The 14,145-nt window shown below is 35.9% G+C and overlaps 1 protein-coding gene across 4 annotated transcripts in view; it reads right to left on the reverse strand.

Moving 5' to 3' along the window:
* LOC145985997 (TBC1 domain family member 19) overlaps positions 1-14,145 on the reverse strand; it is a 79,032-nt gene that overhangs the window by 36,356 nt on the left and 28,531 nt on the right. For all 4 annotated transcript variants that reach the window (XM_083120155.1, XM_083120157.1, XM_083120156.1 and 1 more), the window contains exon 7: positions 9,881-10,001. In XM_083120155.1, the coding sequence (XP_082976281.1) occupies positions 9,881-10,001 (121 nt within the window). The remainder of the gene's footprint in view (positions 1-9,880; positions 10,002-14,145) is intronic.

The following is a 14,145-nucleotide window of genomic DNA, read 5'->3' on the forward strand; positions in this document are numbered from 1 at the left end:
TTTGGCACTATATGTAGAGGGTTAAGATATGGTGAAGAATCTTGGTAAATAATTCCCCATTTCTCCCACTTGGAAAGCTCTTCTTCTAAAGGTAGTCTCCTTGATATTGGTATGGGATAAGGTGTGCTTGTAATAGGTGTTACAGTATCTAATTGAATCTTGTAAGGTTCAACAATTGCTTTTCTAGGTTTATCTGAAAATTGTACGTGATAATACGACAGAAGTTTGAATAAATCAGCTTTCTGCAAATTGTCTAAATTATCATTTCTAAAAACAGACTCATAAATGGACTTCTTACCTGGCATATATTCTACATCATCATTCAAAGTTGACGCATCACGTAGCAATCTACATGAATAACTTTCATTATCATTTAATGTATCTTCGGAGCAAAAGTTAGACTTTGTACAATACTTCAAATCTTCTGTAGAAGAACATTGCCGAGTTAAAACAGAGTAAATTTCCTTTCCTTTACCATTTAGCAAACTTACATTCCCTTCTTTAAAATCAATTACAGCTTTATATTTCCTCAAAAATGGAACTCCTAAAATGACATCAGCATTCAACTCTTTAAGAACAAAAAATTCCATAGAAAAGTATTCGTTCTTTATCTGCAAATTAATAATTTTACTGCCAACAACTTTACACTCCTTGGATCCAGCGAAACCGGTGAGTTTTACATCTTCCACGTTATCCAGTTTAATGTTGCCAATCAAAGACGATAGTTTACACCAAACGTCAAAATTTAGAACATTTGCCTGACTTCCAGAATCTATAATACAAACTACAAGTATTTGACAAATAATTCCATGAATAACTGGAACTTCAGTTAATGGAACCGGAATATCATAATCACTAACAGTCCATTCAGGTTCTTCTTCAAACCATTCCAATAAAAAAATAACTTGTAGTGGTTTCGGTATTAAGTCTTTATCATCACGTACATTCATAATTTCCTGTGTTTGAAATGAATTTCGTTTGTTCAAATTTGGCCTCTCTGAAAGAAAGCAGAGTGAACGAGGCACTTCCATCCGCTCCTTTAATTTAAATTTGTTGTTGATTGGTAAGATGTTCCAATAACAGATTGTCGTGTAAAGGTCCTTGATACATTTCCAGAAGGAGAATTTGATATTCCAGAAGTTGCATCTTGTGGTTGTAATGAAGTCACATTAACAGGTTGACTGTAAGTAGGAGCGAGAGCAGGCTCACTTGTATACTGCGCTTGCCTATTGTAGAAAATCCTTCCATTCTGACTACTGTTAGGTAACTGAGAACTTACAGCATCCTGCTTATAATTCCTATTTGTAATGTCACCGGAAATACCAGAGTATGCATTATTTCTTTGGAATCTGAAATTATTTGTTATTATATGTAAATCCTGAATAGCCACGATTATTTCTACGTCCTCTAAAACTACCATTGCTACCTCTAAACTGTCCATATCTTGAATTAGCATTGCCAAATTCATTAGTAAAAGGTACTTGAGCATCCATCGACGAAGTCTGAGTAGAAGATGAGCAAGTGTTTTTGGTGTGTTTAACATTAATTTGCTTGACACTAAATTTTGATTTCATACTGTCAGGCTTCTTGTTGGGTTTAACCTTATTACTATTATCGGTTTCTTCCGGTAGGAAAATAAGTCCTCTTCTACTAGTTCGGACAACATCTAATTTCCTTAACATAGTTGTTAACTGGTCCATAGAACGTATCTCATGACAAGTTATGTTATTAGCTATATTATTTGGTAACTGGCTAATAACTAATTGAATAACATCCAATTCGTTTGGGTTCTCAACTAAATTACAATAATTTGAATATGTTTTCAACGCAAAGCTTTCTAAATCACCATGTACTGTAGGAACATACTTCCTGTTCCTTAATACTGATAACTGAGACTGTATTATTTCCGGACTTGCCAATTGTTTCATAAATTCCCTTTGAAAATGATCATATGAAGAAAACATACGTTTGTGAGTTCTATACCAGTACGCAGCTCTGTTGGTGAAACACTGCTGAATACTCTGTAGCCTTTTGTTAATTGGAATGCCCATAAGATCAAGCATAGAATTAAGATGTTCTAGATATTCTCGAGCCGATTGGTCTTCTATTTTCCCAGAAAATTTGGGTAAATGAGACAGTTCATTTATCTTTACATATCTGTTTCCTCTATCCCCAACAGTAATTACAGGTAAAGACATTGGAGAAATACAATGATCAAACTGACTTTGTGGATTATCACAGTAATTGTTATTTGTATTTGACTCATTAACACCAATTTCAGCATTTGGACAACTTGTGCAAGTCATTAAATTTGCATTACGCCTTTCACCTTGAAACCATGGTATGCAAGCTTCATTCTGCAAGAAGAAATATGACGAAACCCACACGTTTCACCAGGGACATTACTATGATGAACGACAGGGAGGTTAGGTTCTTGCTAGTATGTAAACATTTGATTTATGTAACTATTTTCACCATCAGCAGAACAACATTGTTGAACATTGGAATGTTTATCAATATTTGTAACAGTAGAATTCAATCTAGAAGTTGTCTGCATATTGTTAATTGCATAATTACTTGTATCCTTAAACTGTACACTATTAGGTGACATATTATTTCGATAATGTTCCTCATTGCAGGTTGGAATAAATCTTTTGTTTCGCTTCCAGCGAACATGATTTCGAACATGCGGTTCATCGAACGTTGTTTTCACATGGGTTGTTAAAGATTCATCAGATGAATTATTCTCCCCCGAGTCAACTGCATTTCTAGCTCTTTCACGTGATGTCTTAGTTTGAGAACTATTTTGTGCAAGGGGAGGTTTCAAATTTCCTTTTGTGTTGCGTTGAAAATTTGCATAATTAGTTTGCAAAACATCAATACGAGATTCTATATGTTGAAATCTGTTATTACAATCAATAAGATACGTTCCAAAATGTACATTTTCCTTACCAGCAACTTCCAACGATGATAATCTATTATTAATATCAGTTATTTTGGATGAACATACTGTAATAGATTTATCGTATTCACTAATCAAATCTTTATTTATTAAAATTTGTTGTCCTTGAACGTCTTGTTCTGTTCGGATTTGAGAAATATTGCTATTTAAAATACTTCCCAAATGTTCATTTTCCTTGACACATTCAGAAGCTATTGAATCAAGTTGTGTTTTAACATCGGAAGTCAAGTTGTCTAATCTTTGATTAACAGTATTAATTTCTTGATGAACCAATTCAAATTTTGAAGTTAGGTTACTATAAATATCCAATTCCAATTGTTCAAACTGAGACTTGATATTCTCATTAAACTCTGCAAATTCTTGATTAGATTGTTGTAACTGTAATTTCATATCTTGGTTAGCAAGATCCATTCGGGTTTTTAGTTCTTCATTAGACTGTTCTAACTGCAATTTCATTTCAGCATTAGATTGTTCTAACTGTGATTTTATTTCAGCATTCGACTGTTCTAACTGCGATTTCATAGAATTTTCTAACTGAGATTTCATTTCAGCATTAGACTGTTCTAACTGCGATTTCATAGAATTTTCTAACTGAGATTTCATTTCAGCATTAGACTGTTCTAACTGCGATTTCATTTCAGCATTAGACTGTTCTAGTTTCGTCTTGAGGTCTTCATTAGAAGCGACCATAAGCAATTGAATACTCTTAACAGTACTTAACAAATCACCAAAATTCGGGTTAAGAGTTTCGAGATAAGCTGGCAAACTAAAAGGATCATAATCTGGTTTGCAACCTTTACAATAATAATTTTCTAGTGTAGTCGAATAAATTGTCCAGTGAGTGACTAAGTTTGAGACAAGATATATATATGATGCCATGACGAGCACTGTGTACACTGAACATACCTCAAATCATTGTCAGGATCATTACAACAAGATAATTTGTCGGGTTTTGTAGAACAAACATCATGTTCTGTAGTATTCACATTACTGGAAGCGACTACGGGATTACCAGCATCAATGTAAGTAGTCATTGTATTAGCCTGAATGTTTGTTTCTTTACGCGACGATTTAGATTTACTTTGTTTTAACTTATCAGCCATTGTGATCTTTACACATATGACGATTCACTTAAGAAGTTACGTTATACAAGCACACTGAAGATTGTGACATAAGTCTTAATTCAGCATATGACAAAAATTCTGTTCCATTACAACAGACATTCTTACCACTATCAGAAGATTGCACACTTTTTGAACAATCCTGGCTCGCCACTCTTGATAACCGTCGCTGCACTTAAACTTGCAGAACGATTAACTAACTAACTCCCTAGCCTTCTTAAACCCGAAGGTTCATGGCTGCAGCAACACAGGCCTTCCATCTTTCCCTATCTTGAGCAAGTTCTATATACTCTTTTCCATCCCTACCGATTTCCTTTAGGTCCATCTCAACGTTGTCCCTCCATCTTCGTCTTGGCCTTCCTACTGGTCTCTTACCATCAGGTTTCCCAACAAGAATCCTGTAAACTCCTCTTTCCTCTCCCATTCGTGCCACATGCCCTGCCCACCTAAGTCTTCTTGATTTAATTATTCTAATAATATCTGGACATGAATACAAATTATGTACTTCTAAATTATGTAACCTTCTCCACTCACCTGTCTCCTCATCCCTTTTAGGTCCAAAGATTTTCCTAAGGATCTTATTTTCAAATACTCTCAATTTATGTTCCTCTTTCAATGTAAGGGACCAAGTTTCACATCCATATAATATTACAGGCAAAATTACGGTTTTGTATATTTTAACTTTGAGTTTCTTAGATTAAACGAGAAGACAAAAGTTTATGAAGAGAGAAGTAACATGCATTTCCTGAATTAAGCCTACATTTTATTTCTGCTTTAATATAATTTTCATTTGTTAATATTACTCCTAAGTATTTGAATTTGGAAACTGGTTCAAACGAGTTGTTATGAATAATTAGATTTTGATTATTATCTAACAATTGGTTTCGGCCTGTAAGCATATATTTAGTTTTCTATTTGTTAACTTCCAAACCTATCTCTTTAGCAGTTTTGAAAAATATTTTAGCATTATTCTTTATTGTATTCACATCATCCCCCAGTAAGTCTACATCATCTGCATATGCTAACAACTGAGTCACACCATTTAATTTTAGTCCTTCGTTAGTTTCTTTTACCTTCCTAACAGCATATTCTAAGGCAAAATTAAAGAGCAATGGATATAATGCATCTCCTTGTTTTAACCCATCATGAATTGTAAATTTGTCAGACATATTAATACCCACACGAATTTTACTTTCTGTTTCACTGGTGCATATTTTTATCATACTAACAAGCTTCTTAGGTATTCCAAACTCTACTAATATATTATATAATTTATCTCTTTTGACCGAATCATATGCTTTTTTGAAATCAATGAATAGCTGATGGACATTTTGATTATATTCCCACTTTTTTTCAAGTGTCTGTCTGATGTGAAAAATTTGATCTGTAGTTGATCTGTTATGTTTAAATCCACATTGATAATCACCTATAATTTCATTAGCATATGGGGTTAGTCTTGTTAAAAGAATGTTAGATAATATTTTATATGTTGTTGAGAGTAGAGAAATTCCACGGTAATTATTGCAGTTCATTTTATCACCTTTCTTAAACACAGGAACAATTATGGATTCTTTCCACTGTTGAGGGATTTCTTCTTTATTCCATATTAAACAAATTAATTTATGAATTTGACATATTAATGAATTTCCACCATATTTAATTAACTCAGCTGGTATTAAATCAATGCCAGGTGCTTTGTTATTCTTTAGCCTTTTAATAGCATCTTTAACTTCAGTCAAGTTATGTTCTGGAACTAAAGGTTCTGCTGTGTGGACTTCATTTACTTCTGATTTATCTCCTACATGGACATTTAAAAGATCATTAAAGTAGTTCTTCCATCTATTTATAATATCGCTTGGGTCAGCTACAAAATCACCGTCTTTATCTTTTATCAAGTTTACTTTAGGTTGTCACCCCTTTCTAAATTCATTTACACCTTTATATAAATCTCTGATATTTTTATTTTTGCTGTTTGTTTCAATTTCGTTAATTTCGCTTTTCAAGTAATCTCTTTTTTCACTTCTAAACGTGCGGTTAACTTCTCGCTTTATTCTATTATAATTGTTTAGATTTGTATCATCAGAGTTATTTAACCACCTAAGTCTAGCCTGATTTCTTATTTCTATTAGATTATGACATTTATTATCAAACCATGGCTTACTTTTTCTCGGTTTATGGTATCCTATACTTTCTTTAGCTGCTGATTCTATTGCATTACGTATGTGCTCACAATTCTTATTTACGTCTGTTTCATTTATATTTTCATCATCATTTAAATCCTGCAAAACATCAAATCTATTTGACAGTTTAATTTGGTAATCTTTCTTAATTCTTTCATCAGTAAAATTTCCTGTATCAAATTTTATAACTTTTAGATTGTGTTGCTTATGATTTATCACTGAGAGTCTTTCTCTTAATTTAGCAATTACTAAATAATGGTCACTGGCACAGTCAGCACCTCTATGTGTACGAACGTCAATTATACTAGTATGCCTTCTCTTATCAATGAGAATATGATCTATCTGATTATGAGTTTTATCATCTGGAGAAGACCAGGTATATTTATGGATATCTTTATGTTTAAAAGTCGTACTTTTCACAATTAAATTCTTTGAGGTTGCAAAAGTAATCAATCTTATACCATTATCATTACTTAATTCATGAAGACTTCCTTTACCAATCGTGGGTTTAAATGTCTCTTCTTTGCCAATCTGTGCATTACAGTCACCTAACAGAATTTTCATATCATACTGAGAAAACTTATCAAAGACCTGTTCTAACTCTGTATAAAAATCATCTTTAGTATTATCATCTTTATCTTCCGTTGGTGCATGTATGTTTATTAAAATAATTTTACACCACCTACCCTGTAAAACTGCATATGATATCCTATCATTAATAAATTCTACTGTTTTAAGAGCCGAGATAATTCTATTATTTATGAAAAAGCCTGTTCCAAAATTATGATTTTCAGTACCACCATAGAAAAAAGTATAATTTTTAGTTTTACAATTCCCTTCTCCTGGCCACCTAACTTCCTGGACAGCTACTACATCTAATTTATACTTAACTATCTCATTAACTGTTCACTGAAATGCCCCAGGCTGGTAAAGGCTCAGAACATTCCAGGTGCCTAATTTAATATCCTTATTCCTAACGTAGATCTTATCCTTAGTCCAGGGACCTCCCAAAGTAGTCCCCACCCGGAGATCCGAACGGGGGACTATTTTACCTCCGGAATATTTTACCTTGGGAACATCCATGGCCTTATATTGCATGTCTTTTTACAGTGCAGAGTTGTCAGCTCTACGCCTAACCCCCAATATGAATGGAGGAACTACTACACAAGACAAACACAAACACATTAGACAGCACAATTACTACACAAGACGGACACAAACACATTAGACAGCACAACTACTACACAAGACACACACAAACACAAGCAACTATAACACAATATAAACACAAACTCATACAAGACTTCTCAAAATGTCACAACTGTTCTAGATACTGAAAATTGCGAAATCATTTCCCAAAGTCTGGGAAAAGCCCCCTCCCCCCCCCTCTGCCTCCCTCTAGCTACGGGCCTGATCAAATCTCATCTTATGAACTTATGGCCTCATACACCCATTGCTTCTTTTGTTTGGACACTCATATTCACGGTACAGTTCTACAAACTGTATGTTGTCGCCAGTCGGACTTGCAGAACGATTATCAATGCAAATAAAATTGCGTAATTAACGATAACCGTTATATTTCAAATAAATACAATACAGGCGCAGAACATCACACTACTTCCATCACCATTTTTAGTACTTATTATTTCTCGTTGCTATGGTTACATCAATTTCATTTCTTGTATTTTATACAGCGTGATAAGATGATTATAACAATATCTATAAAACAAACATGCATAAGTTAAAAACAACATCAATAACATAAATAATATTAACTTTGAACATGACAGTTTGAGAATAGGACAGTCTCAATTATCTTGGCAAATTGTGGTATGTAAGCTCGAAAAATGCTATTTTTCCCATATTTTTCCATACATTAGCTTTTTGTACATATTTTCGTTATTTTTACAAATAATTTCCATATTTTCCAACATATATTCCATATTCATGCCATTACTAGATTTTCCCTTCTTCCATTAAATATCAAAGGTTTATAATTCATCTGCATTCTATTTGCTTAGTATTCTCCATTTACTTTAATTATTGACATTAGACAATGCATATGTTATTCTAATATTCCTGAGAATGGTTTTGCGGTGAAATGCATTACATATTTTAAATATACTCCGCGATATTGAACTCAGTTCCAGTCCTTGTAAAATCTTATTTAGGGACATTCATGTTTAGATTCTTTTTTCAGTACTACAAAAAAGAAAGTTTTGTAATCTCTGGCTTTGGTAGCAAAAAATAAAGCACATTTTGTATTTGAATTTTGCATTACTGTTAATGTCATGTAATGATGTTAGCCTAATGCATTTTATTTAGCTTTGTGAGTCTCCTGTGAAAGTTGCCATTTTTCACAACTATTGGTCAACATTTAATTCTACATTTTCATTAAAATAAATAAATATATATTTACATATCTAACACTTTCTTGGTACATATAAATCCGTTTGCCTGCTGATAACCAATATTCTACCAATCTGATATAACATTGCAAATGTTCCACGTGAAACCTCCATGGGTCATTCACCTCCTTAATTAATGTATGTAAGCTGGTGGCATATTTATTAGTTTACAGGGCCTCCCCGATGGTGCAGTGGCAGCGTTGTCGCCTTGTAATCAAGGGGTCACGGGTTCGAGACCCGGTGGAGGCACATAGTGGTTCGGATCCCTCTTTAAACTGTAGGTCCAGTCCCGATTAGCCTTACTGTGCATAAAGTGGACTTAAAACACCAAATCAATCAATCAATTATTAGTTTACAAAACTAATGGACATGTATTACATCTTTATACAGATAAAAATAATACCAAAATGGCAAAATTTGACACTCAATTTGATGTAATTTAAATAATAAATTAACAGATAGATAAAATTATCAGCTAATTTACCAATAACAATAATAATAATAATAGAGCTTAAATTAAATTAAGAATAAAAGGCTGATGAAGGGAGCGTGTGTTCTCCTAAAACGTCACACCATAAATTGTGTTTTTGTGCTTGTAAGAAACAAACTAAAAGATAAATAATATCTATAGAATACTGACAGTTTAAGTCCACTCTATGCACAAATAGGTTAATCAGGACTGAACATACAGTTAAAGTGAGATACAAAGCACTCTATGCCTTCAGCAGCTTTCAAACCTGGAACCTCTTGATTACAAGGAAGTGACACAACCACACCATTTATGAGGCCTCATTGTGATGTGATAAATGACAACTAGATATAACAGATGAAACAACAGATGAGGAACCCCTATGACCTAAACAGAACTCGTAACCCAAAACCTTCAGAGCTGAGGTTATAGGGTGAATACTTAATTCAGTTTAGCCACCTAGAATAGGTAAATATTGTTAATGAAAGAGGTCCAGTTGAAGAGAGTTCATACGAAATGCAAATAACATACAGAGAAACATGCAAGAATGCACTGTTATATCTCAATTTGTCTCAACTAGAAATGATGTGTGTAGGTCATAAAACCAAAAATGCACTCCCTAGTGCTGAAATTTATATTTGTTTACAGTTCTATTTATAAATCAAATTGGAAAGCTTTGACTGTTAACGATGATAAAAAAATATTAATATGTACTTCAACACTTTATTTGTATATGCTACCTTTTTCACCAATGTACGTCCGCTCCATCTCCAGTGTGGGACAATTATTCATTGCCGTTGGCATGTTGGGGTTAACACCAAGTAGTGGTTCTCCACGAGTAAGCTCCTGATACAATGACTTCTGCAATTAAACACATCATATACATAACCAAAAGTGTGAATTTCTTCTCTTTTAATTCTGTTATACATTTCATAAATATTTCTATTACAGTAGTTATCCAACTTACTGAAAGAAAGGTGGACTTAATTACATAGCACAAACATGGTTAAAATTTACTTCTTACCCAAATATAGAGATTACAATATTCTTCTGCTTTGTGTCAACATCCAAGGTTTACATATGTGAACTACTTACCTCTCAAAAATAGAAGTGTTATCGTGTCACAAGAAGATTCTGCAGAGATCTCACCACATCATGTAGCTTCTTCAGGAGTTAAGATGCGGTAGTCAAAGTTTGAAGTTTGAAGCCCGAGATGGAGTAGGAAGCAGTGACAGGGAACTCTTCATTGTCTTTTACCTTCAATTTTAACCTTTTTAAACCAACTTACCATCCAATGTTTTAAACTTTGACTATTAACTCTTGAAGAAGCCACATGTTGTGGCGAAAGCAAGAGTAAATCAGGAAGTACATGCCAAAACTGGAATTCAGTTACTTTTTTAGTTTTAAGTCCAATTTATACACAGATAACCACATGGAGTTACTGGTCTCCTAATGGGTGCCTCCCCAGGTGGCAGATAGGGTAACACCCACTAGATATAGTGGGTACTGGGCAATCAAAATACCCAGGGCGGACCAAAACCAGAACTGCTGGCCTATAGTTAGTAGAGGGATCTACAAGGCCTATGGGAAGAAAACTAGGGATGGGCCGATACCGATAAAGTACAGATATTAAATTTACCGATACCGATAACCGATATTCTATCGATCCGATATAAAATTAGAAGTGGTCCTTGAAGAACCTGAAAGGTTCATTGACATCCTTAATAAATTTGTTTCATTGTGACTGCAGTGAAAGAGAAGTTGCATATTTAGACATTTAATTTTTTTAGAAATTAGAGCATGGAGATTAGCCATAAAAATTACAACAAAATGACAGAATTTTGCACTAAGTTATCAGATATTTATTGATATATCATATCGGTAAAATAATCGGTAATTTTACCTATACACCAATAAGCCTATATCAGCCAATACCGAAAGAGTACCAATTAATCGGTCCCATCCCTAAAGAAAACCCAGAAAACAAATCAGCTGGCCCTCCAGGTTGGGGGTTGGGGGTATGGCCCATTACCAGACCCCATAAAAGAACCTGCAGTTACAGAAACAACAGCCTCGGATGAAGGATGGAAACAAGAGAAAACGACCCTGGCAAACAAAAAAAGGATAATTATATTACTATAGCAAAATGGAATGTAAGAACTATGAAGAAAGCAGGAAGAAGCAGACATAGTAATAAATAACAAAATAGATGTAATCACTCTCCAAGAGATAAGGTGGCATGGAGGAGGAAGGATAGATAAACCCAAATACACAGTGGCGGTTGTTCCAAAACCAGGGGGGGCAAGGAACCAAAACTGGGGGGGGGGGCAAATACAGTAAATTTCCCTTTGTACATAAGATTTAGCATAGTGCGGGGGCAAAAGTGGCAAAAAGTGGAGGGCAAATGCACCCCCTAATCGCCGCTACTGCAAATACACAATGTTATACAGTGGAACAAGGGACAAAGTAAGGTTATATGGAACTGGATTCATAATAACCAAACAAATGAGAAGAAACATTTTGCAGTTTGAACCAATAAATACAAGGGTCGTTCAAGGTTGACCGGGACTTTTATTTCTGCAGAGGAAATAGGTAGCAGAAGAAACACCAAACTATGTCAGTTTTTCAAAGTATTCTCCGTGCGCGCCGAGGCACCGTTGCCATCATTCTGGCAGCTCCCGAATTCCTTTGGCGTAGAAAGAACTTGGTTGTTGTCGCAGCCACTGGAGGACATCGCTCCGCAGTGCTTCGTCTGTCGTGAATTTCTTCCCTCCCAGATGGTCTTTAAGGGGTGCAAACAAATGATAATCACTGGGGGCTAAATCCAGACTGTAGGGGGGATGGGGCAGAACTTCCCAGCGCATGTCGGCCAGAGTTGTTGTTGTCACATTGGCCGTGTGAGGGCGGGCATTGTCATGGAGAAGAATGACATTTCCAGACAACATCCCAGGTCTTTTCTTGCGAATGGACTTTCGTACAGCACCACTCAACAATGTGGAATAATACTGGGCATTAATCAGCCTCCCTTTGTCCAGAAAATCCACATGGATAACGCCCTTCATGTCCCAGAAGACACTTGCCATGATCTTTCCAGCGGACGGCTGCGTTTTGCTTTTCTTGGGGGGGGGGGGGAACCTTTATGCCGCCACTCCATGCAGCATCTTTTGGTCTCTGGGGTTGAATTGTGCAACCATGTTTCATCACACGTGATGATGGATTGCAACAATTCATCACCTTCTGCTCGAAACCGATTCAGAAGCTGTTCACAGACCATCCTGCGTGTCCACCTCTGATCGAATGTCAGCTGGCGGGGAACCCACCTTGCACAGATTTTGCGGAAGCGTAAGTGGTCGTGAATGATTGTCTCAACACTCCCGACACTGATATTCGCCTCGGCAGCAACATCCCTCACTGTTACTTGCCGGTTCTCAAGAATAATTTGCTCAACACGTGCGATATTCACTGGTGTGACTGCAGTCGGGCGAATGTGTCCATGCGCTTCATTTGTCACCAGCTCCCGTCCTTCGCGAAACTGCTCATACCATTCGTACACTCTTGTCCGCGACATCGTTTGTTCACCATACTGTGCTTGCAATCGTCTGAAAATCTCAGCTGGTTTCACTTTCTCCTTCACGAGAAATTTGATCACACACCGCTGCTCCACAGCCACAGACACACTGCTTGCCATCATGTTCGCTGCAACTGCTGCGCATGCACGAAATACGTCATGCCGGGCGCTAGTTACTTGCGAAGGAATACATTACGTCACCCGCACGTTTCATCATTATCCGGCTATTCATCGATTTCTTACGTACGAAAATCCCGGTCAACCTTGAACGACCCTTGTATGTTCAGAAACATTACCATTCAGTCTGTAACGCATCTGACTACCATGCTAAAGGTCCCGGGTTCGATCCCCGGCCGGTTCAAATCCGGGAACTTTTCTAACGTTGGAAGCGGCTCCGGCAGCCACCCAGCGTCGAATGACATGGGTACCTGGGGGAAACCCTGGGGGGTAAAGGTGGTCAGGGGCATGATGCTGATCACATCACCCCCACTCATGACCGGATCAAGAAAGTGCGAGGCGTTACCCCCACACCCCCTATACACTTTCATGGCATGGTGCTATGCACAGGGGAGCACTTTACCTTTTTTTTTACATTACCATGATAACGATTCATGTCCCAACGAACGAGAAAGAAAATAATGAGAAAGATCAATTTTATGATCTATTAGAAGAAACTGTAGATAGAGTACCAAAATATGATATGTTAGTAGTGATGGGAGACTTTAATGCTAAAGTAGGAAAATAAAATTTTATGAAGGGATAGCTGGAAAGCACACACTACATGAAGAAAGCAATGAGAATGGGATGCTCCTTAGTCAGTTCGCTACAAGAAATAAAATGGTGATAAAAAGCATATTCCACCCACATAAGAACATACACTTAGGTACATGGAAGTCACCTGACAATACAGTTAATCAAACTGACCATTTTTGATAAATGCAAGGCACTTCTCATAAATACTAGATGTCAGAAGCTGTAGAGGCCCAAACTGAGACTCAGATCATTTTCGTGTAAAAGGAAAAAAATTAGAGAGAAGTTTAATAAAATGTACAAGGGGAAAGGAGATATAAGGAAGAAATGGAATTCAGATAAATTTAAAGATAAAGAGATTAAAAGAAAGTATCAAGAAAGTATTGTGAAGATGTTACTTGAAAGAAGAGCAATGATACAAGGAGAAGAATCAATTGAGGATAAATGGGGAAAAGTAACAGATATATTAACCGAAACAACCCTAGAAATAATAGGAGAGCAAAAGGCCAGAAGAAATGATGATGATGAGTGAAGAAATGCAATAAAGAAGAAAAATGCAGCAACAGAAAAAAATTTTACAAAGGGAAACCAGGAATACCTATGAAAAATACAGAGATCTGAGAAGACAAGCAAATAAAATATGCAAGAGAAAGAAGGAACAGAGGATACAGGGTAAGTTAGTAGAAA

Source organism: Lepisma saccharinum, chromosome 3 (genome assembly GCF_977018435.1).
Source record: "Lepisma saccharinum chromosome 3, izLepSacc3.1, whole genome shotgun sequence".
In the NCBI taxonomy this organism is placed as follows: Eukaryota; Metazoa; Arthropoda; class Insecta; order Zygentoma; family Lepismatidae; genus Lepisma; species Lepisma saccharinum.